This window comes from Dasypus novemcinctus, chromosome 2 (assembly GCF_030445035.2).
Source record: "Dasypus novemcinctus isolate mDasNov1 chromosome 2, mDasNov1.1.hap2, whole genome shotgun sequence".
NCBI classification, from domain to species: Eukaryota; Metazoa; Chordata; class Mammalia; order Cingulata; family Dasypodidae; genus Dasypus; species Dasypus novemcinctus.
The window spans coordinates 41,597,010-41,621,972 of NC_080674.1; the positions used below are offsets into that span (position 1 = coordinate 41,597,010).

The following is a 24,963-nucleotide window of genomic DNA, read 5'->3' on the forward strand; positions in this document are numbered from 1 at the left end:
GAGCCAACAGTCAATAGCAGCTTGGGTTATATGAGTTTTCGTATTTTTTTTTTCCAATCCCAAGAGTTTATGATTTTAATGAACATAAGAATTAATTGCCAGAAGCATTTAATTTTATGTATTCTCAGGGCGAAGTTTGCTTCTGTGCTATCAGGACTTGCTAAGCAAGTTGTATCAGCAGGACCACAGATGCGGAGCATTTAATAAACTGTCTTGGGAGACAGTTAACTTCATCTTAAGCCAGGTTCCCCAGAAACAGAGTCTGAGTTTAGGAGTCCTATGAAAGGGATGTATTAAGGACGTGCTCCTGGGAGAAATGGATAAGAGAGAGGGGAGCATGGCCAGGGAAGGAAAGGGAGCTAGCAAGAGGGAGATCTCAAGCAAAGTTCTGGGGTACACAGCTTCAGCCTGATCCCACAGGGAAGCTCTGGAGTGTAAGTTATACCTTAGAGTGATCTTAACCCAAAGCAAGCAAATTAGCCTTGCACACTTCTGCACCCATCATTAAGTAACAGGCTGAAGGCAGCTCCGGGGGAATACAAACTACTGGGCACTTCCAGTTCCTATATAGGCAGGCAAAGCAAGCTCCAGGGACCCAAACGCAACCACCAAGTAAAAAATAGGCCAAGGTGCTGGCTGTTGAAAGCAAAAGCACACTGACATTGACTGCCACACATAAAGTAAATCCCAGACTTGAAGACTGTTACCTGGGATCCTGTAAAGGGCACCTGAAAGGAACCATCCACCCCTTAGATGCATTTCATTTAATACTCCAGATAGGTATGAGTTATCGGTTCCCCTGCCATGGTCTTGGATCAGGGGACCAGGATACGAAGAGGAAGGATGGATTCCAGAAGAAGTAATTCTGAGGCTCTTGAAATAAGCCAGCAGGACACCTAGCTTCACCTAATGAAAATAGTACACTCAGTGGCGGGCAAACAGATGAATTGATCCTTAAAGCCTTTGGCAAGTACTGTAAGGTGCTTGGCTCCTAATCAATATTTTATTTACAAATTACTCTTATCTGTTCATTAGAAAAGGTAAAGCTGATTAGATTTTCCACTTGCTGGTTATAAAAGTTTAAAGGATAATGATTCCATTTCTGTGACTTCCCTTCTGGACCTTTTACGGGTTCCGGCAGCTTGTCTTGCTGCAACACCCTTCACTAGCCTTTAATACAAGAGAATCATATTTCTGTAATTAAAAAAATGCACGACCAAGGGTTCCTTAACTCTGTCCCACCTAATGTTCAACTTTCTATTTTGTAATCTCAAAACCTGCAATCTAGATTGTGGTTTGGTCTAAGATTGGAAATTGCCTTGCCTAACTATTGTAACACTTTTTAAAAGGTTGTATCCATGAGCAAATTTCAAAATATTTTGTAACCCAATATGTTTGGCAATCCCCCCACCCCATCTCACCCCCACACATGCACTATTTCTTGCATAATGAGGTATAAAGGTGGCCAGGATTGTGAAACAATAAACATTAGTCCCATATACACACAATTGGTATGATCACCTTTTGAGGCACAGAACAGCCCTATGACCTGCCGAAGTACACAGTAAATTGGTGTCAGGCCTGGAAAGAGAGTTTATTTTGGATGCTCAGCACAGTTCACTGCCATGCTGTTCTTGGCCCTCGCGTGCCTTTTCTTCTCTCCTGGGCATTCCAAAATAATCCCTTCTGAAAACACAGCCTTTCCGAGGAGCTCACTGAGTTTCCCATGGTAACCATCGATTTAATTTTCCAAAAGGGCAATGTCTTAAAGCTAAATACAGATGAAAAGGAAACACTGGGCCTCTAACCTACATCTTAACCATGTCTCTTATCAAAATTGATGCATTTTGTTGGTTGTATTGTGGCGTTTGATTTTTAGTGAGATGCAGTTTTCCTTTCTCTTAAAGGGCCAGTACAGTAAAATTACCTTCCGGACACCTCTTTATCTTGGTGGGGCTCCCAGTGCTTACTGGTTGGTCAGAGCAGCAGGAACAAGCCAAGGCTTTCAAGGCTGTGTGCAGTCACTTACTGTTAATGGGAAGAGAATCGACATGAGGCCCTGGCCACTAGGGAAGGCACTCAGTGGGGCTGATGTGGGTAAGTGGCTATCCAGTGGGTTTGGTCCTCTTGTGGGGTAGCCTTTCTGGCGTGGGCAAGGGAGGTGGATAACTCCTTGGGTTGCAATCTCGGGCATCCCGTTAATGATCTTGTTAAGGAAGAGAGGTGAGCCCAAGGGGTGAGGTTGGTGCTGGGCAAGCATAATGACTCTGAATCCAAACATGAAGGTATGGTAAACAATATGGCACACAAAATCCTTGGTAGTATCTTGATGCTGTCTTGGAAATCTTTATGAAAAGCACCATGACCTCACCGACAAAGCAACGGGCAGTCTGGTCCCTTCATTCTACTGTCCTCCAAGAAAAAGCTAGCACAGTAATATAGGAGGAGTTGTCATATGTTCCCTGCTTCTTAGAAAAGTGATCAAAATCAAATTCTTGGCCATTCTGTCAGATGCTTTCTCATGTATTCTTTCATTTAATCCTTACGCTAACTCTGGGAGGTAGAAGTTATTATTATATCCATTTTATAAGTGAAGAAACAGACTTGGAGAAGTTAATTAGCTTATTCTAAATTGCAAAAAGAGCTAAGATTGTTTTTAAAGCAATAAGGACATTTATTCTATCACTTAAGGCAGTGGGTAGATAACTCTAAGTTTGGTCAATTCATTGGCTCAATGATATTAGAATTCTGGGTTGGTGTCTCTGTGATTCTCTTGCTTTTCATTCATAATCACAATATGATGCTGTAACTCTAAGCATCACATCCTTATATGACATTGTCCTTGGTAAGAAATGGTGAGTCCATTTCTTGGGTCTCTTTTCCATCCATCTCAAAGATGTTATTTTGAAATAGTGACAAAGTGAATACCTATATATCTATTACCCAGATTCTTCCATAGTATTTTGCTACATTATTATATATCAATCCATCCCTCTCTCCATTCCTTGATCAGAAGTAGGATTCACTCGTTATGACTCCAGGTATAATTGGTTTTTGTTTGTTGTAGCTAAAATTAGTTGAACATCTACTATATGTAGGCACAATTCTGAGCACTTACTGTAATAGTTTAATCTTCCCAAGAATCCTGTGAAGTAGGTGTCTGATTGTCCTTATTTTGGATAGGAGAACCAGAACAAAAGAGTTAAGTAACTTACCCAAGGTCACACCAGCCAGTAAGTAGTAGAGTCTAAAGTTGACTTTAGCCATTCTGGCTCCAGAGCCTGCTCTCTTACCCATGGCATCTACAACATCAAAGGTTCCCAAATTGGGCTAAAATTGCTTCCCATTCCCCACCCCTGCCTTGCTTGCTCCTACAGGTGACGGCATTGTTAAGACCTACAGAATATGAAGTTCAATTAAAAGGAAAATGTCACTATCCATGTGTTATTCCCTGTGCTAATTTTTTCTCCAATTAATCACTTTGACAAAACATTCAATAAATAGCATGACCCCTATTGTAGGACAATATCTCCAAAATCCCTTTCCTTGGAGACCTCTGATAATTCAGAAGATAAGAAACACCTCTTTCACCAGGAGTCTCATGAGATGTGCTGGTTAAGAGCCTGGATGCTGCAGGCAGATGGCTTGGATTTGATGAATCAGTTAACAACTCTGTAACTCAGTTTCCCCAGCTATTAATAGAATCTACTTCATAGGATTATTTTGTTTAAGTGAGTTGTGATGCATATAAAGTACTCAGAATAGAGCCTTGCTCACAGTCAATAAAAGGTAAATATTTCCTATTATTAATATTATTTGTAGTAATATTTTGGACTGTACCCATCAGGTGATAGAAGTTATTCCTTGTCTATTCATTGACCTGATAGGGTCAAATGAAGGACAAATGTGGCAGTCTTAGTGCTGCACGGTCACCTCTGACAGGTAGCTCAGACATGGCGAAGTTGAGCAAGAACTATTTTCTGCCAGCTTAAAAAATTCTAGCATAATGTGATGCCAATCTCTCCATGGAGAAGATGGCACCAGGGGGCCCCCTTTCTGGTTCTGGGCTACCTAGGAGTAGCTATTGGATTATGAGATTTCTTTGTGAACATTAATGGTGGGCAGCAGTCACTTTGCCCTTCCTTGTTTCTTCCCTTGGGTACAAGAGCAAGACTAGTTATCCTTCCTCAGCCTCCTTATTTACTCTCCTCTGAGTTGGTTCTCCTGAAATTCAAGCTCTTAACAGTTAAATGAAGTCTCTTGGTGGGGGAGATTGGGCTCATGCAAATAGCAGGGAGAGTATGGTATACCTTCAGGTTTCTAGGAGAGGGTGACATAGCTTCAGAGTCATAGTTCCTCCATCCAACATCTCTAACTGGCATTGCCATCCTCAACCACAGTTTTCTCTCTGTCCCACCTCCCAACCCCACCAAGCCTGTTTTCACTCCTCAAAGGAATCTTTCATCACATAATTCCTCCCACTTCAATTCTTTTATTAGACTACCGAACTCTTTCCTCACCTGCCATTCTAGAATACTCAGTGATCTCAGCAAAATTTTGCATTCTCTGACCCATCCTGTTCTTTTATTGTTTTCCCCAAAAATCTAAAGCCTAAACCACACCACTCACCTTTTCCAATCCTGTCTTGGGTCTCTGCACTCTGCTGGAGCAATGTCACAGAGTCAGACATCTTCAAGTTCTCTTGAGGTTCAAGATGTCTGTGGGAGCCATGGGTCTTCCTGTGGCTTATTGATCCTTTAACTCACTTTCATTCAATAAATCTTAACTGAGTGCCTACTTAGTGCTAGTCATTTTGCTGGGTGCTGGGGATAAACTAATAAACAAGAAAGACAGGATTCCTAGCCCAGCCTTTGTATAGCTGCCATGAAAGACCAAATGAATCAAATAATCACACAAATAAATATAAAATTAAAAGTGGGAGAAACATAGTGTAATAATGGTACATAATAAGGTGACTTCCTGGTCTAAGGATCAGAGAAGGCATTTCTGAGCAAGTGGTATGAAGCTGATATCTGAAGCAAGAGAATTTAAAAGCTGAGAAAAGAAGGAAGAACTTTCTAGGCAGAGCAAATGGCTATTCCCATGCTGAATAGGGGAGTGGGTAATATCATCTGGTTTGTGTTTTGAAAGGATCCCTCTGGCTTGACACATATTATTGGAAGGGGAGTTCAGTGGGCACATGTAGGCCAGCGAGAGATTTTTTCCCATATCCCAGATGATGGTGGCTTGATCCAGAGTGACAGTGGACTGATTTGACCAGTCTTTGGGAAGGAAATAGGTCTTCGTTATGGATCGGGGGATGAAGGACAGGTAGACTGGCCTCCTGGTTATGGCCTCATTAACCTACTCTACCTGGTGAGGTTCTACCTCCTCTTTTGTCTGTAGGACTCCCACCCCTCACCTTACTATCTAGCATCAACTTATCACCATTCCTGTCCTATAGTAGGCATCAAAATCAAGCTATTTTATATACACCGATGAATGAGGTCCAGCCAGCTCTGTAGACATATCCCTGACACTATCCTCTCATCCTTCCTCCTGCTCTCAGAGTTGAGAGATTTTCTCCTCTCTAAAACTAACCTATTCATCTGCACTCTACATTCACCCTTTCTATCTCCCTGGCGTCTTGCTGCCGTGATTATTTCTTCTCTCAACAGCCCCAGGGCTTTTAATCTTTGTGCCACAGACCCCTTTGGCAGGCTGGCGAAGTACATGGACCCCTTCTCAGAATAAGTTTTTTAAATCCAAAAAAATAAGATATATAAGATTATAAATGGAAACAATTATATTGAAATACAGCCCTAAAGTATTTTTGGAGTTCTGATATAACAATGTATGTGTATGTTTAGAAGGTATTAAAGAACTGGATGTTTAACAGCTATAAGAACTACCATGAGGTCAAAGTCATGATGGACATAAATGCTACTTTGAAATATCTGCAAGAAATGGAATGGGATATGAAAATAACAGGGAGGTCTGCTGGTCACAAGTCTCAAGAACTGCTAGTCCTAGAGGTCTGTTGCCTGCATTAATCATGGAAGGAAATAACTAAATTCCATGATTAGAGGGTAGAGAAAACAAATATTTAATGTTTTCCCCACCTAAGATCATGGACCCCCTGCTCTAGCTTATTCAACCTTGCTCAGGTCCTCTCTGGCTTCAATAACTGCCATCCTTCCCATGTCCCTGCTACGGGTCTGGTTTGGGAACTCTGGGGCCCTCTCTCTCCTTTCTTTCAAGGTCTGACTCTGGGAACCCTTCCAGGTCCCCTGTCTGAACCCACAGGGATGTGGCTTCTTCTGCCTTCTCCCACATACCAAAACTGTTCTTCTAAAGCAGTGAGTGGCCTTCTTTTTACAAAACCCAGCAGTGCATCCTCCTGGACCAGGATTTGTTCTCTCTTTGTGTCTGTTCTTCCCTGAGCTTCCATGAACCTGTCCTTTCTGAGTTCTCCTGGCTTTTCATGCTGTCCCGCTTCGTCTTCTCTGCTAGGCCCTTGCCCTTCTTCAGTGGCCTGGGAGTTCCACGGGACCCTTTCATGCTGTCCTCTCTCGGGAAGCACATCCATTCTTAGAGCCCAGGGTCACCCACTTAACCCCACCCCGGACCTCACCCGTGCACACATTCCCTTCCTGCCTACTCGAAACAGCACCAGTGTCCAGTCACCCTACGCTTAGACTGGGCAAAAGTGAACGCCTCTGCTTCTCAGAAACTGGTTCCTGTTCACCAGCCTTCCTCATTTCTTTGTTCCAGGCTGGAGATCTTGAGGTCAAGCCAGAAACCTTGAGGTCTTTCTCCTCCTTCCACTTCCAAATTAAGCAAGCCGTTTCTTCTTTCCCTGTGTCTCTTCGATCCTTTACTTTCTCTCCATTTCCTCTGTTACCACCCTAGCCAGTCCCTGTTTACCTCCCAGTAGGATTTCTTTCCTCCTTCATACCCCATCACTCATCACTCTATCTTGCATCTCAGTGCCAGACTAATCTTGCCGAAGCAGCGCTTTCATCTAGCAAACTCGGGCTGGCTTTCACACCCTCTCCCCCCACCCCCACGCCCACATCTTAAAAAAAGAAATTATAGCATAGAAGATATGAAAGGAATTTCTTCCATGTGTATCTAGAATGACCCAAGGATCCCACTTCTTCCTCTGTGGACCAGCTCTTCTCTGAGAAGACTCCCAGCCCACAGGGATGGTGGAGTAGGGAGACCCTGGGAGAATTTGCCTCGCCGAGCCCCAAGGCAGCCACTCCAGGGAGCCTGTGGAGGCTGGAGCTGTTTGGAGGGGCTGTGGCTGAACAGAGGTCCCTGCTGCCTGAATTTCCAGTGGCCCCTGCTGGAACTCACAGGTGCCGTCCCCCTCCAGCTGTGGTGGCATGCCATCTGGAAGGCCCTTAGGTAAATTCTGTAATCAGTGCCTAGAATCTGCACTGTATGCCCAGCCCTTCCCTCTCCTCCCAGTGAGACTTTATGAAAAGACTGGATCAATTCAGCAAACACAGATGACTGATGGGGATAAGGTAAGAAACCAATGCTGATGGGATGGCACAGTCAGGCCTAGGAGGGTTCTTTATATCAGGAGGCTAAACGGAAGCAGGTGCTACGTCAGGTAACACATTGGCAACTGGTGGGGGGGATCAGACTAGACCCTTTGTGGTTCAACTAGATTCTCGCCCCCTTCACCTCCATCCTGAGAAAATGGATTTCACCCTCTCCAATGTAATTCTGGGCCCAAGGGTAGCCTACCTGTGTAATTTCTTATACACAAGGGGGAAAGGAAGGTCACAGAAGCAGAAGAAAAGAAGCCCAGAAAGGCCAGATTGGGGTTTTGTTTTGTTTTGTTTTTTACTTCATCTTGAAGTAAAATTACAAAATGTATCTCCCTCACTGGTCCTCTCTGATAGGTCTGGTGAAGAGAAGAACCCATCTGATGTTGAACCTGTCAACACTTTTTACTTTAGGGCACCTTCATCTTCCTGTGCCTTACAAAAATGTCACTTTGGAGGCAGAAATAGGGATTATGGGACCCACATACTAAGGTGTTATGGCGCCTCCTCCCCCTCTCCAGTCACTAAGCTTAGACAGGGCTGCTCACTCCTTCAGTGCTTATCTTCCTCCCCTCGGCTTTGAACCAACAAGGTGGCAGCACTTAAGCTAATTGAGGCTGCACAAATTAGAATGCTTTTAACATCAACACTCTGGAGCCATTTGGAGGGATTGAAATACACCCTGTGGGGACAACAGAGAGATTAATTAAAGGAGAAACAACTCAGTCATTCCTGTCAGTCATAAAATTGCCCAACAGTTTATTATTTGATTTATTGCCTACCCTGTCTTCAAGAGTCTGAGTCTCTTCGTAAAGGACAGGCCGAAATCAAATTAAAATGAAGGAAGTTTCCACTTATGCCAAAGGCTGGTTTGCAGGTGGGTAGGGTTCAAATCAACAGGAGGAGGAACTGAGCTGTACTTATTTAAAACCCCGAATTGCTGCAGTGGTCCGCGCCATCGTCTTGGACTGGCGCACACGCTAAATTTGTCCTTCTTGTTCTGTGTTTAGGGGAATGCAGCAGTGGAATCTGTGATGAGGCCTCGTGCATCAATGGCGGCACCTGCACCATCATCAACGCCGACTCCTACATCTGCCTCTGTCCCCTTGGGTTTAAAGGTCGACACTGTGAAGACGGTGAGAAGCAGCACGTTGATGACAGTTTGTGTCTGCGTGTTAATTCGTGGTTGATGTACAATTTTGTCAGTCTACTTCTAAGCAGAGCCCCACACACTTTGATGGGATCGGTGTTGCTTCATCAGGAGAGACGGGAAAAGCTCATCACGTGCACTTGAAGATTACAAACTATCCCTCAGTGGTCTTCCAAAGATGGAGCCAAAGATTGGTTCATTTTAAGATACACCTAGGCAAGGCAAGCATGGGCCCCTCTTGGTCCTCAAGTAACTTTAAAACACCCATGCTTGTGTGGTTTGTATCAGACTGAATTGGAAGCATTTAAAGCATTTAGAACATCTGACAGGTTCAGAGAAAAGACTGGAAAGGTAGACACAGATGCATAGACGCATTAATATTGTGGTGGGACAAAAGTGCAATTTTTCTTCTTTGTGCTGTTCTGCTGAGTTGTTCCACCCCCGCCGTAAACACACACATAGCAACTGGAAACTTAAAAGATTTTGGAAAACCAAACAAGGTTAATCATGCCTCTGCTTTTCCAGAATTCCGAGATTAAAAACAAAAGAAAAGGAAACTAGGGCTAAGAGCACAAACCTAGTCAGATTCCTCCACTGGTAATGCAGATTTACATACATTGAAGCCACCATCCTGGGGGAAATATTTTTGTGTAATGCCATATAATCCCCTGCTCATTCCTATATCCACTCAACAGGGCAGAGGGGGATGAAAAGAAGCTTTAGGATCAGACCTGGGCTGCTGCATTGCACTTTCCTCCACATTCCTTTGTCCAGCATTTGGTCCTGCCACCCACCTGACTGCAGGGCAGCTGGGAAATGTAGTTTAACTCTGTGCCCAGGAGGAAGAGAACACGGCTGTGGATGAACAAATAGCCAATTTTCTGCTGCCTCGAGAGTGCTAACAACAGCTTGTTTCTTCAGCTTTCACCCTGGCCATTCCACAATTCAGAGAGTCCCTGAGGTCGTATGCGGCAACTCCCTGGCCACTGGATCCCCAGCATTACCTTTCCTTCATGGAGCTTGAGATGACATTTCGGCCAGACTCGGGAGACGGCGTTCTCCTGTACAGCTATGACACGGACAGCAGAGACTTCCTGGCCATCAACATGGCAGGGGGCCACGTGGAGTTCCGCTTTGACTGTGGCTCCGGAACAGGTGTTCTCAGGTAATGCTGACACCTTCTCAGACCCCCTCGCCCCCAAATCCAATCAGCAGCAACTTTGCAAAAAAAGTATCAAATTGCCATCTAGCCGCTCTCACTCTTCCTGCTCCCCTATACTGTTATCTTTTCTGAAACCTGTCCTAATTCATAGCAGATGAAATAGCCTTCTCCTGCCTGCAGAGTTTCTTTTTTTTTTTTCTTTCCAAATAACTCTCCAGCAGGTAGCAATCCTCTGTTTCAAACTATGGAAAAGGGGTTTGCCTCAGGTGGGAGGAAATCTGCCTTCATTTCTACTGGAGGCCATGCAATGCTGTCAGGAGACACTTGTTAAGTAGTAATTCATCAGCACCTTGCACAGAGCTTCACATGGTGGGTATTCAACAAAATATGGCGAATAGTAAACAAATGTTAACAGATAGGTAATGGACAGCATTGTCCTTGATGACCTCACTTTAAGTTTTGCTGCCCCTCTTGCACTATTTCATTGACAGAAACTAATTATTTAGCAATAGTGCATGCACAGGGTCCCTTACTCACAGGACTCCATAGAAAGGAATCTGACAATGAACTATCACCATTGCAAAGACCCCCCACTTCCTGACCAGTCTGTGTGAGGCAGCCAAATGGATGTGATGAGTGTTTTCAGTATCAGGTCAGTAAACAGGTGCTTCTAAAGTACTTGCTGGCATTTGCAGAGTTAGTTCTGAGTAGTTAAAACTTTTCTCATATAATCTAGTTCATACTAGTAAGTTACTTAGAGATCAGTTGCTCCTAGGGAGAATCTTTTTGAGTCCGCTGGAGCCTGAGGTTGGTAGGTGCAGATGTTTCTTTTTTTATTTGTTTGTATCTCCCTCTTGGTGGTTCCAGCCCGGGGCCCATGAATCTCCTGCAGACGTGCTTCTTATCCATGCATATGTCTAATTCATCTCTCTTGAAACTGAACTAGGATGTTTTTTTCAATGGTGCCCTGCAGCAGGAAATTAGTTTGCTTTGCTTGTAAGGAAATTTCAGGCTCTATTGAATCACTATTCCTATTGCTATACTGTCATTTGTAAAAAGACTATGTGGGTGAGATGTGATGACTGTACATTGCCCTTAACTGCTGATCATTTCTCACAACTGATGGGAAATACTCACTACATTAGGTTTCAACAATTGTTAGAAAGGATGGTTTGTGTTTTTTTCCTGTGGCTGCATTCCTACACATTAGTAACACCTTCCACCTTGGGGGAACAGACAAATATTTTTGCATCTCTGCTTATGTAGAAACATTCTGTATCCCAAGATGACTTTGGTGGGTATTTAATTGATTCAATTTACATATGATTATGTAAAACAGCCTAAGCAATCCACATAGAACTATATGTCAAGTTGAAAAGGGAAGACACCTTGATTATCACCTTGTACTTTCAAGTCACTTCTTCCTGAAAAATGCATGACCTGAAAGAGGCAGGAGAAGAGTCGGGACTATTCGGCCCTCTTCCTAAACAGATTGCCTCTCCAACCTGCATCTCGGCAGTGGCAGCTCAAGCTATGGGGTCACAGACACACAGGACCCTCAGAAGTCTAGTATTTCTATGTGATAACTCAGCCCCTACTTTTTGACAATAGATGTTTTAAAATCTTAAAAAACAAAACATAAGTTATTATTCCGCTGTTGATTAGGAAAGGCTACTGGGGAAAGTATTTTTAAGTGTTCGGTGTGATTGAAAGGAACCAAGCTCTCCGAGTTTCCAAGGAACAAACAACCATCTGTTCCCTTGTCCCATCCCTTCTCAAATGGAAGCCTGACACAGTGATCATTGTTGGCGTTTTGGATGCCCTTTGGAAGCGCTTTACTTTGAAAACCATTTCAAAGACTTCCTGCTTAATTAAGAAAATTAAGTGAAAGCCTGAACCATGGGAAGTTGTGGAATTGGCATAATCGTTTTAACTTTAGAAAAGGATAAAGTGGTCAAATTTATTGTGAGCTTGATTCAAACATTGAGACAAATGAAATGAGCTCTGGATGGCCACAATCAATATGATTATGCTGAGGAAGGCCATGTATCAACAGAGAATGACCTCTGCAGGAAAAGAACACGACTACAGCGCTGTTCGTTATTATGGAGACAGACCACTTAAAGAGTGCAGCGTGTTGCTTTATTGCATATTGATTTAGCCGAGGTGATTAAATTCTAATTGCTAAGGACAAATCACAAAAGCATTTGCCAGAGCAAAATTTCAAGTGATGGGGGGTAGTGACCTTTCAATAATCATGTCCACTGGTGTTCCTGATGGTTTTCTAAAGATGGCTCAGGACCAAAGTATTGGGAGGTTCAGTGATGGCCAGAACCTCATGCATTGCTAGAAATGCAAATGCAATAATTACACTCTTCCTACAGACCTCACCTTACTAAAAAGTAACATCACGCAAATGTGATAATTTTGCATTATCGCATGTCTATCCATCCTTCCATTCCTCTAGCCATCCATCAGTCCAGCTTATATTTTCATGCATGTCAAAGGATGCCCTAGACATCACACAATTGTCACATTTTGTCCTCAAGTCACCCATCATCTAGAAAACACATTGTAGTCTTCAGGCTTGTTGTAAGGAATAAAGAAAATAAATGCAATGCTCTTAGAATGAAGGGGTCCAATATATGGTAGCTAGTACTGTTATTGTTATTAAGCAGGAATTATTGTTTTCTTTTTTACAGGATAGATTGAGGTATCTAAGATTATTATCCATTTCAATGGCACTAGATTGATGAATATTATCCATAACATCAATGATGCTAAGGGTCTTAGTTTGCCAGGGCTGCAATGACTAATACCACACACGGGGTTGGCTTAAACAATAATTTATTGGTTCATGGTTTTAGAAGCCAGAAGTCTCAAATCAAAGTGTTGGCAAGGCCATGCTTTCTTTTAGAGTCTATAGCATTCAGGTGATGGCTCACCACAATTCTTGGGGTCCCTTGACTTGCATCTTTGCTCCCATTGCACAGCAATGTCCTTGGTCTCCTCCTCTGACTTTTGGATTCTATATTTCCTTACTTCTTTGGTTTCTGGTTTCTACCAAGTAATTGCACCCAAATTTCCTCTCTTTATAAGGCCTCCCAGTAATATGAACTAAGCACCACCCTGATTCAATTTGGACACACCTTAACTAATAACATCTCCAAGAGGTCCTGTTAACAAATGGGCACACACCCATAGAAAAAAGGATTAAAAGTAAAGCATGTCTTTTGTTAGGGTACATGATTCAATCTACCACAATCTGCCCTCTGGACCCCAAAATGATATGTTCTTTCCACACGCAAAATACATTCATCCCTTCCCAACATCCCAAAGGCTTTAAGCTCTTTCAGTAGCAACTTTAAGCTGAAAGTCTCATCAAAAAGTTATAGGAGTGGTCTATCCTGGGCAAAAGTCCTCTCCATCGTTCAACCTGGGAAACCTAAAAAACAAGTGAGTGATTTGTTTCCAAAATACAAAGTTGGGGCAGGCATAGAGAGACATTACTATTACAGAAGGGAGACTTTGAAAGGAAACAAGGCCATGGGTCCCATGCAAGTCTGAAACCCAGCAGGGCAAACTCCACTAGATTCCAAGGTCCGAGAGTCATTTCCTCAAATGATGCTTTGTCTTCCACCCTTTCCAGGCACTGGGGTGGAGGCCATGCTTTTCCTGAATATGGGGGCACAGACCCACATTCTCTAAGCACTGGGGTGTTGGCCAAGGTCTCCCTAAATGCAGGGACATAGGTTCAAAACACACTGAGCATTGGAGTGGTGGCCATACTTTCCTTGAACATCAGGACAGAAAGCCCACCCCTTCCAACCTCCAGGGCCAAAGGCTTTCTCTCCTGGCCTTAATTATAGAACTCTGCTTCCATTGTTCTGTCTTTGAAGTAATTTTTCTTTCATTTCATACTATCTCTGTTCCTTTCAGTGCAAGGTGGCTGGCTCTGCTCTGCTCATTTAAAATTCTCAAATGCTCATTGGTTTTGGGTACAGGTCATGGTGTCCAAGACATCAGACAAAAGGATCTCCCACAGATAGCTCCTGAATAAATGCATTTCCAGTCTTAACTTCTTCTAAGATGGGTGACTGAGTCTACAAATCATATCCCTAATCTCCTTAGCAAACAGCTGTTCAGCCAAACCCTTGTCTAGGGCCTCATTCTCTGGAAACTCACTTCTTGAGATAGCTGCTTCTGGCCCTGGTCTCAGAGCATGCTATCTGGATAGACTGAGAATTTTTCAAATCACCAATTGCTGGTTCCTTTGTGCTTACCAGTTCAGTTTATCCCTTTCCTCTTTCAGTTTGCTATAAGCAGCAAGGAGTAACCAGGCTGCACCTTTCACACTTTGCTTGGCAATCACCTCAACTAATTATCCAAGTTCATCACTTTTAAGTTCTACCTACCATCTGAGATCAGAACAGTTTTGCCAAGTTCTCTGCTACTTTATAACACATATCACCTTTCTTACAATAGTACATTTACCCTTTTCTTCCTCCAGAGGCACTTTTAATGTCCAAATTTCTACCAACATTCAGATCATGATGATTGCTTTAGTTTCCTGGCTGCTAAAATAAACACCATACAATGGGTTGGCTTAACAACAAAAATGCACTGGCTCATGATTTCAGAGGCTAGGAGGCTTACTTCCACCTGAAGTTGTTATCTGCTGGTTGACTGGCAATATTTGGAGTTCCTAGGCTTTTCCACCACATGGCAATACATGTGATGGTGTTTTCTCCTTTCTCTTCTGGGTTCCATTGACTCCCACTTTCTGACTGCTCCCCATGGCTTCCTCTTCCATGTCTAATTTCCTTTGCTTATAAGGACTTAAGCCATATTGGATTACGGTCCACCTTTCTTCAGTTTGGACATACCTTAACTAATAACATCTTAAAAGGTCCTATTTACAAACCGGTTCACACCACAGGACCGGTGGCTGGGACCAGAATAAACATTTTGTGAGGGATATGATTCAATTCCTAACAATGATATATGTGTTCTCTGAGATGATAGAAGCTTTCTCCATAGTGGTCTTCATAGCAATCTAGGTCTTTTCTATTAAGTAATGCTCAATTTTTCCAGCCTCTGCCAATTACCCAATTCCAAAGCCACTTCCAGATTTTTATGTATTTGTAGTAGCAGCATCCCAATCTCAGTACCAAAAGCTATCTTAGTTTTCCAGGGTTGCTACAATATATACCATACAACGGGTTGGCTTACACAACAAGAATTTATTGAATAATGGTTTTAGAGGCCAGAAAGTCCCAAATAAAGGTACTAGCAAGGTCATGCTCTCTCTCTCTCAAAATCTGTAGCATTCAGGTGATATCTTGAAACAATCCTTGGGATTCCTTGACTTGCATCTCTGCCTCCATCACAGAGTGATGTCCTTGTTCTCCTCCTGTAGCTTTTTCTCATTTCTGGCTTCTACATCTTCTCTCTTCTCCTGGTTTCTAGTTTCTACACACTGACTGTGTCTGAAGTTCCTCTTTTTATAAGGCCTCCAGTAGTATGAATTAGGAACCACCTTGATTCAATTCGGCCATACCTTAACAAAGAATAATATTTCCACAGGTCCTATTTACAAATGGGTTTACACCCACAGCAACATGAATTAAGATTAAGAATATGCCTTCTGTTGGGGCACATGATTCAATCTACCACTCTAACCCATGCTCTGTTTCTTTCCTTCAACAGGAGTGAAGATCCCCTCCCCCTAGGCCACTGGCATGAGCTGCGTGTATCTCGCACAGCGAAGAATGGTATCTTACAGGTGGATGAGCAGAAGGTGGTGGAAGGAATGGCTGAGGTAAGAAGGACACACCCTTTGCTCTCGATGCTTAGTGTGAACTGGGTGACTGTTTTCTGCTTACTGTGGTATGGCATTGTGATTATGCACTTGGACTCTAGTGCCAGACTTCCTGAGTTGAAATCCCAGCTCCCCGCTGGGCATTGCTAGTTAACATTCTATACCTCAACTATAAATGATGATAATAACAGACTGGCCTCATAGGGTTGTTTTAAGAACTAGGTGAGTTAATACAGGTACAGCACTTACAAAATTGTCTGCTCTCTCCTCACTTCCACCACCACCTCCTACCTATGTTTTGATAGGCAGTAAAATGTAATAGTTAAAAAAACAGATTCTGAGGTCAGAATCGGACATGTCTGACAAGAACACAGACTCTGAAACCAGCCTTCTTGGGTTCAAAACCTAGCTCCACTACTTACCAGTTGTGTGAACTTCTACTGTTTATTTGACCTCTTCTAAGTCTGTGTTTTCTTATCTGTAAAATGGGAATAGTGATGATAATAATAGTACCTACTCGCAGAGTTGTGAGAATTCTAATAATCGTGTGTTTAGAACGCAGCAGTACCTATACATGATTAGCACTATGTAGTTTTACCTATTATTATTATTTAATAGAGTGCTATTTTGGAATCAAGAACAGAAAATTTCTAGACAAGGTTATAACTTTCTCCATCATTTTATTTCCAATATCATGTCCAAAGGTAAACAGTGTTCATAAGAGAGCTCTGCTTTAGAAATTATAACTTACCAGGGTTCTACAGGGGAGAAAGTACAGTATCCAAAAACTGAGGGACCCTAGATTACCAATATCTTAATTCCCAGTTGTCTCATATTGCCTTGCACAAGATTTAAAAGCATATTGATGAATTTGGGTGTTCTGATAAACAGATATATTGGTAGGCAAAGAGAACTTTGGTGGGGAGATATTTGGCTAAGAAGGAAGAAGGACTCACATGCCCAGAAGCCAGGCCCAGGGACAACAGTGGTAGGGGCTTCTGTAGAACTTAGGTCTTCCTTGAGAATGAGAAGAATCTCTTGAATCTCTGCTGCAAGAAACCAGTGCCCTTATACCTAAGAAAGTGCTCCACATATAATTGTGGAAGGAAGGTAGAAAGATGGTTAGGGGACAGGGATTTTAGAGGGAGAACGGGAGTCACTTCTGGTACAATCCAGAAAATACTAACAATTGGCTTTAGCCCAAGACAGAATTAGAAGCTCACAAGGGTAGACCTGGCGGTATGTTGACTTAATCATGTAGATTCGAAATATCTCTGCATCCCTCTAGGCCTTGTTTACAACCACCTGTACAACAGGAACTAGAGCTGAGGATGGGAGTAATGGACGCAATAAGGCCTTTGGTTATAAAACTCAGGAACTCTTCAGGGCTCGGTAGTTATCATTAGGATCCTGGAGTGAAAGGCAACCCAAAGGTGAAACTCAGAGTTCTTTTACCTCCACATCGGGTATGAGACAAGGCAAAATGGTGGAGCTGATGCCCTGCCTTTTGACTTTCTGAACTGTTTGGCTGGACAGAGCTGGATGGAGACACACCCACCTGGACAGACAGGCAAACAGGTGGGAAGGTGTGGCTACTATGTATGCATTTGATGGTGGTTTCGTTGGGGCTGCTGTGAGCCAGGAGTGGGAAGGCTTGATGCTTGATCTCTGTAAGTTGAGCCTTCATCAAGCCTCCCCCCACCCCAGCTGCCCACTACCAGATTCATAGGGACAGGCTGGGGGAGGGGCCAGGGGACACTTCTGGAGGCTAACCCAGGACCTAGTCACCTAAGAGGTGGTGTCCAGACTGAACCTGATCCCCAGATCACTCAGTTGACAGCACTGAGAAGTACCCACATCCCAGGGGTAAGTCTAGCTAAGCAGGGCTAGAAAATGGGCAGTGCTTCTTGGAGCTTCAGAAAACTCCAGCTTGTACGTGTGCTCAGCTTTTCAAGCTGTTTCCAGCTAAACAGAAGTGGTAGATCCAGACTCAAAGCACCTCAATTCTGGGCAGACTCACTTTGGTGGGGTCTGTTTGCTTCTTTCTTGTGGTCCCACATGGGTGTGGCAGCTGCAGCCATGCGTCTTCTCAACAGGAGGATTTTGATGAGCTGCCACAAGGAACCAGCTCGCACCTCATCAGGCCCATCCCCATTTGCAGGACACAACCGTAATTCTTGCTGCAAAGTCTTTTCAAATCAAAAAGTGCAAAGCACTTTTCAAAGTGCTTCTCGGGAATCCCTTTAACTGTACAACCTTCCTCTTTTCCTCATATTATCTTACTTTAACTTTCAGATAAGAGCAAAGGCAAGACAGGAAGATACCTGTGGTTTTGGGGTGACAGTTCTTGCCTGCTTCAGTATTCTGTTGGGCCATCAGAATTCCCGAAAACCCTTCTGCTTCTTTACAGGCACCCCTGCCCTCCAGTTAAACAAGAAGCTGTCTGAAGGCTATTGATTGATGGCAATTCAGTTTATTAACCGAGGCTTCTCAGGACCAGGCCACAGTGAGCTCCCTCCTAGATAAATGGAGCACCCTCCTCTCTGATCTTCCTGTTGCCTCTCCCCTCCACCCCAAACCAGACTCAAATCCATTCTCCTCCCTCCAGCCAGTTACCATCTGTACTAGTCAGCCAAAGGGGTGCTGATGCAAAATACCAGAAATTGGTTGGTTTTTATAAAGGGTATTTATTTGGGGTAGGAGCTTACAGATACCAGGCCATAAAGCATAAGTTACTTCCTTCACCAAAGTCTATTTCCACGTGTTGGGGCAAGATGGCTGCTGACGTCTGCAGGGGTTCAGGCTTCCTGGGTTCCTCCCTTCCAGGGTCTTGCTTCTTCCTGGGCTCAGGCTTTCTCTCTGAGCTTACCTTCCAGGGCTCTAGCGTAAGGCTTCAGCATCAAACTCCAACATCAAAACCCTTAACTCTGTCCTTTGCCATGCCTTTCATCTGTGAGTCCCCACCCACCAAAGGGTGGGCACTCAACGCCCTACTGGCACAAGAGGTTTACATAATTACTTAATCAAGTAAACCTGTGACTCTGATATAATCTAATATGCCCAGAGGAAAAGATCAGTTTACAAACTTAATCCAATATTTCTTTTTGGAATTCATCAATAATATCAACTGCTACACCATCCAAACACACAGATTGACTCTTCTTTCTCCTACCTTAAACACATTACTTTTTGGATAAAATCCAAACTCCTAAACTAGGCTTTTAAGGCTCTGCATGATCTGGCCCTCCCTGCCCTTGCCTTCACACCCACACTCCATCCAAACCCTGACTTCTTCCACTGTCTACAATTCTAACTCTTCCTTATCCACTTCCCCTCCTCCCTGTGTCTAGGGTAGAGTGTAAGACACTCCCACTCAGTTGTACCCACAGCTCCATGTACAGCCACAAGTGCCTGCTTCCTTGTCTTTGCTTTCTACCTGTACACACCACTTGAGAGTGGGGACAGTTCTTTCTTCTTTACTGTTGTTTGGCAACACTTAACACAGAATCAGGGACATAGTAGGTGCCTCATCATATTTGTTGAAGAAATGGTTGAATGGTGCTATTTGTATTTCTTTTACCATAAATCCAAGAAAATAATTTATATCACCTAAAGTGTGTTCATCCTCAGAGATCTGAACATTTACATTTATGTCGGTATGTTATCTTATGATCTTTTCACTTTTTCTGCTTAAGGCTCATTTTTGAATGCATTAAACTCTTCTTGTTGTGCAGCCACCCCTGGAGTTTAGGGTGTTAAAACAACCAGAAGAAAGGGGTGCCTTTGGGGACTGAAATTGGGGAATTCCCTGAGAATGCAGTAAGTGGAAGAATTTCTCAGTTACGTGTGGTCGATAATTAGAAATGCCCCTCATCTGCCATGCCTTTCCCTTTCTCTTGGCCTACCAGAGCTTCCATCTTCACCATTACAGAATATAACAGTAGCTGGCCATCTTGGATTGCACATCCAGCTGAGTGCAAAGTGGTATCTCCTTCATTCCTTCCAGCAGCTAGGAGAGGTGAGAGGTGACAGTCACCCACCAGCAACCCCAACATAGCAGCAGCTTTAACAAGGGTTTATTTCTCACTCATGTCTCATGTCCCCCAATGATTAGCTGCAGCTTTACTCTGAGAGCCAGGCTGAAGGAACAGTCCTTGACTCTTCATCTTGGCAAAGGGAGAAGAAGGCGTGGCAAACCATGCCCCAGCTCTGAAAACTTCTGCCCAGAAGTGATTCATGGCTCTTCTGCTCATGTGTTGTTGACCAAAGCAAGTCATATGGCCCTACTTAGGATCAGCAGGTTGGAGAGCTCTTCCCACAGGGTGGGGTGCTGCAGCACAGGGTACCAAAGACCAGGGAATGGCAGTGCAGCCTCCTACAATCCTCAGAACATTACTTTGAGGGAGATATTCTGATTCCCATTTTACAGATAATGAAACTGAGTCTCTTACATTCAACAGGTGGTTAGTAGCAATGCAAAACGACGTGAAAGTCAAGCCAATATGTGGACAGATTGTTGGTCTGGGTTTTAATGCTGTCTCTACCATTTGGTTCCCTAAAAGGTGCAAGGCACATATGAGAGTCTTAACAATCTATTCAAAATGAAAGTCATACCGTGTTCTGTTTGTAATCTGTTGGCAGGGAGGCTTCACGCAGATTAAATGCAACACAGACATATTTATTGGTGGAGTTCCCAATTATGATGATGTGAAGAAGAACTCAGGCATCCTCAAGCCGTTTAGCGGGAGTATCCAGAAGGTACAGGCTCGACTTTCTCCTGTTTGCTGTATGACTCTGACTGCTGTTTTCGTATAGGACAATGGAACCAGAGGATTATGATCCGTGTAATCAGCTACACCCAAAAAATGAAACTTTGAGAGAGTTCAAAATTTGTTAAGGTTCTGTTTTGTTTTAATGCCCACAATATAGCTTTCTAATCCTGCTTTCTTCTAACATCTGTTCCTGGACCTATGCCCAGCAGACATTCCATGAGTGCCCCTTGAGAAATATGAACTTTCTCAGCAAACCTACAAAAATATCCTGGGTGTGCTGTGGTGGGCAATGGTATCAGGTTGGCAGGTTCTACAAGAGGGAAGGAGGTGAATGGAGTCTAATGGCAACTCTTGGGTCTGTACTTCTCCTTGGGGTTTCTGTGCAGTTTGCTCAAGAGACAAGAACCAACTCTCATGCCCCTCCCCCATTCCCATGCTTTAGCAGTTGTTGCTCATCAATCATGCAACATGTTTCTTAAGAGCACAGATCCTTCCATAGAAAGTTCAGGAAAATAAAACCCACTCAGCTAGCAAAAACCTACAGAGCACTGACCTCACTCATGCTTGTCTCTTATTCCTTCCCGTGGGACTCCACACAATCTCTCTGTGGGAGGAATTTGCTGTGTGAGCAACAGGCGTGTAGGATTAGCTCACCAGCCCAGATTTCTAGGAACACCAAACACTGGAAGAAAAAGTATCTGAAAAAAAGCATATCCAGGTCCCTGATGTAGCCTCATCCTGTTTTCCTTAAGTGACCAATGGTAGCATGTGGGCTACTGATCCTTTTCAGACCCCTATGTGAAGAGGAAGTAGGGACAGTTGAAAGGAGGTCTTGTCATGGTTTGCACATTGGGGCTGTGGGTGGGGCCCCTCGGACTGTGTCTTTCTCATCTTGAATCCCAGGCTCAGAGTTGGTGCCCATCAACATCTGCTGGTGCTGATGTGATCTCTTTGTTGCTGAAACATCATGTCCATGACACCAGTGCCTTCCCATGAGTGGGGCTGGTCATGTTTCATCATGTCTTTGAAACAAATGCTTATGAATTATCTTATTTTGGCAGAGCTTCTGTATTAGTCAGCCAAAGGGGTGCTGATGCAAAGTACCAGAAATCTCTTGGCTTTTATAAATGGTACTAAAAGCTTACAGTTACAAGGCCCTAAAGAGTCCACCTCAAGGCTGCTTTCTCACCAAAGTCTGTTGCCACGTGTTGAAGCAAGATGACGGGCAACCTCTGCCTGGTCTCTCCTTCCTTTTTCCTCTTAAAACTCTGTGGGTCAAGCTTCTTCTGATCTCAGCTGTATGCTGGCATAGGACTCTTTTCTCAGGGTTCCCTAGATCAGTCTGGCATAGAGCATATTTTTTTTTTTTAAGATTTATTTTTCTCCCATTCTGCCCCCCTACCCCCACTGTCTACTCTCTGGGTCCACTCCCTGTGTGTTCTTCTGTGTCTCCTTGCACCCTCAGTGGCACTGGGAAAGTGCATCTCTTTTGTTGCGTCATCTTGCTGGGTCAGCTCTCTGTGTGTGCAGCACCACTCCTTGGTGGGCTGAGCTTTTTTTTTTCATACGGGGCAGCTCTCCTTGCAGGACACACTCCTTATGCGTGGGGCACGCCCACGTGGGGGTGCCCCTGCATGGCATGGCACTCCTTGCATGCGGCAGCTCTGCCCGTGGGCCAGCTCACTGCATGGGCCAGGAGACCCTGGATATCGAACCCTGGACCCTCCCATGGTAGGCAGATGCCCTATCAGTTGAGCCATGTCCATTTCCCAGGGTGTGTTTCTTTCCAGGCTTCCTCAGCTGCTCAGCTGCAAACTATCAGGTGAACGGCTCATTTCTCTTCCTGGGGCGGCAGAATCAACGTTCTCTCCTCTGCTGTATCTGTGGTCTCTCTTTCTTCCCATGTGTCTTCTTGAGTGTGTGTGCATTTATATCAGCCCACCAAGGGGGCAGAGACTCAACCCTGAGTCACACCCAATTGACATGGTCAAATCAAAGACCTAATCTTAGGTAATTTAATCAAGACATCTCAGGTGAATCTAATGCATTCAAAGGGTATCACACCCAAAGAAACAGACCAGTTTCCAAACATAATCTCTCTTTTTGGGGTTCATAACTAATCTCAAACTGCCACAGCTTCTATGACAAATACCACAGTCTGGTTGGCTGAAGCAACAGGAATTTATTGTCTCACAGTTTTGGAGGCTAGAACCCCCAAATCAAGGTGTTGCCTCCATCATGCTTTCTCTGAAGTTCTGGTGGTGACTCAGTCTCCACCTCTGTCACATGGCCATCTGTCTCCTTACATCTCGTATTCCTGTGCCCAATTTCCTCTGCTTATAAGGTTTCCAGTCAGAGTGGATTAAGGCCCACCCTGATTCAGTTTGGCCCCGTCTTGGTAGGACCTTCCGAGATCCTATCACAAATGGGTTCACATCCAGGGGGTGGAGGGTGAGGACTTGAGCATGTCCTTGTGGGGAACGGGATTCAGTCAACAACAGGAAGGACGTGGAGATGCTAAGAGGCTTCACCTTTCTCCTTGCCCGTCTCTGACTCTGACCTCCCTTTCATGAAACACACACAGCTCTTTCCTACTAACTTCCTTCGAAAGGCCGCCCCCTTCCAGGGCCTATCATTGGCAGTGCATACCCTGCAGTGGACAGTGCCATTTTTAGCTTGTCCCAGGCAAATATTACAGTTTGTCGGTCCTTCACCCACAGCGTGATAGGGGAGATTGTAGAAGGATTCCCCAGCAGCAGCTGCGGCGACCCAGGGCTGGGCAAGTGTTTTCTCCCATCTCTCCCAATGTTCTCTAAGGGCTGAGCAAGCCTTAGAAAGCATGGATTAGTGTCAGGAAGGGCCATCGCTGACCTGTTATAACCCCCTACACAGTGCGGATTCCCCGGGGGGTGCTCTCACCTTCTCCTGGTTCTGCAAGGCCCGAGGGACATGCAAACACCAACAGCTCAAGGTACATACACAAGCTGAACCAAGGTTTGCTAATGTTGGTCCATTTATTTGGGGCTGGGGAGCCCAGCAACCCCTCACTATAATTTATTAGTTTTGCTAGAGCCACATTGCAGGGAAAAGGGTGAAGACAAAGGAGCTCACCTGGCTCTGTGGATATGCTCAGTGTGCTAAGACATGAACTGAGTTTCCCTTTTTCAAAAATTATGGGACAGACGATATGGTGAGGATGGGAAGTCTGGAGTGTTGGGGAAGGTGGCAGCAGGAGGGAGTGTGGGACAATTGCAGAGGCCCAGTGGATGGGGTCTTAGAAGACGACACAAGAAGTGGCCACAATAACAGGAACTTGCCCAGGGAAGCTGTTCTGATTGCACTACCACCACAGCAGGCCCTTTAACGTCTGCCTCCATAATACTTAGCTTTGTTTTCACCTTAACTTTAACCAGCCTGCTTTCTCAACCTGGGCTGCATCTTAGAATCGCCTGGGAAGCTTTGAAAAATTGCTGATGATTGGACCCCACCCTCAGAGAGTCTGACTTAATTGGTCTGGGAAAGGCCTGGGCCACGGTATTTCTACTGTGCAGCCAGGGTGCGAACCCAGGCTAACTTGTGGTTACTGGGACTTCGTTATGATCTCCTTGAGTGGCCAGCACTTCTAGAAACAGAGGAGCCCTTTCCTGTCCTCTGATTCTCCTGAAGCCCCAGATGCAATCTCTTCCTTTCCTGCACTTCTTACAAGACTACAAAAGAAGGAACTGGGCTATTTCACCCCCATCTCCCTCAGTCCCGGAGTAGCTCAGGTTTGAAGTCTTGTAGCCTGTTGTACAGGGCAAGCATCAGAGGACTGCAAAGAGGTTTCCTGAATTCCTGAATCTCTTTATATTCTCTTTCCCCAAGATCATCCTGAACGACCGGACCATCCACGTGAAGCACGACTTCACCTCTGGCGTGAACGTGGAGAACGCGGTACACCCTTGCGTGGGGGCCCCCTGCACCCACGGGGGCAGCTGCCGGCCCAGGAAGGAGGGCTATGAGTGTGACTGCCCCTTGGGCTTCGAGGGGCGGCACTGCCAGAAAGGTACTGGTGGGGGTCTCCAGGCACTGCTTCCAGAGGGTAGGGGTTGGGTGGGCTGCGGGGGGATCGCTGTGCTAAAGAAACACCTGTTCAGTCATACTGGTCATTTCAGTTAATAATTACAATAAATTGTTAGATAATCATTTACATGTAAATTGCTATAATTATTTGGTAAGAATTGAAATACCGAAATACTTTTGTTACAGTAGGTAGCTTTTCCAACCCTAAATGTACTCCCCTGTCCTGGTTTCTTCCCTGAGGCTGCCCTTATGATCTAGGAACCAAGAGCTTAACTCATAATATAGCACGGGGTCTCCAGGATCCCACACCTGAGCCACTGTCAGCACCCATCCTGGTTGGTGAATACCTGCACTTTATAGGCTCTTAAGGGTTTTGAAGGTCACCTTGCCCCAGAGTACTATAAGAGAAACCTTGCCCAAATACAGAAAAATAC

At 44.4% G+C, this 24,963-nt stretch overlaps 1 protein-coding gene across 3 annotated transcripts in view; it reads left to right on the forward strand.

The window, feature by feature from the left end:
* EGFLAM (EGF like, fibronectin type III and laminin G domains) overlaps positions 1–24,963 on the forward strand; it is a 193,417-nt gene that overhangs the window by 146,029 nt on the left and 22,425 nt on the right. For all 3 annotated transcript variants that reach the window (XM_058308035.2, XM_058308041.2, XM_058308048.2), the window contains exons 13-18: positions 1,908–2,097; positions 8,573–8,698; positions 9,634–9,877; positions 15,584–15,695; positions 20,337–20,453; positions 24,332–24,512. In XM_058308035.2, the coding sequence (XP_058164018.1) occupies positions 1,908–2,097; positions 8,573–8,698; positions 9,634–9,877; positions 15,584–15,695; positions 20,337–20,453; positions 24,332–24,512 (970 nt within the window). The remainder of the gene's footprint in view (positions 1–1,907; positions 2,098–8,572; positions 8,699–9,633; positions 9,878–15,583; positions 15,696–20,336; positions 20,454–24,331; positions 24,513–24,963) is intronic.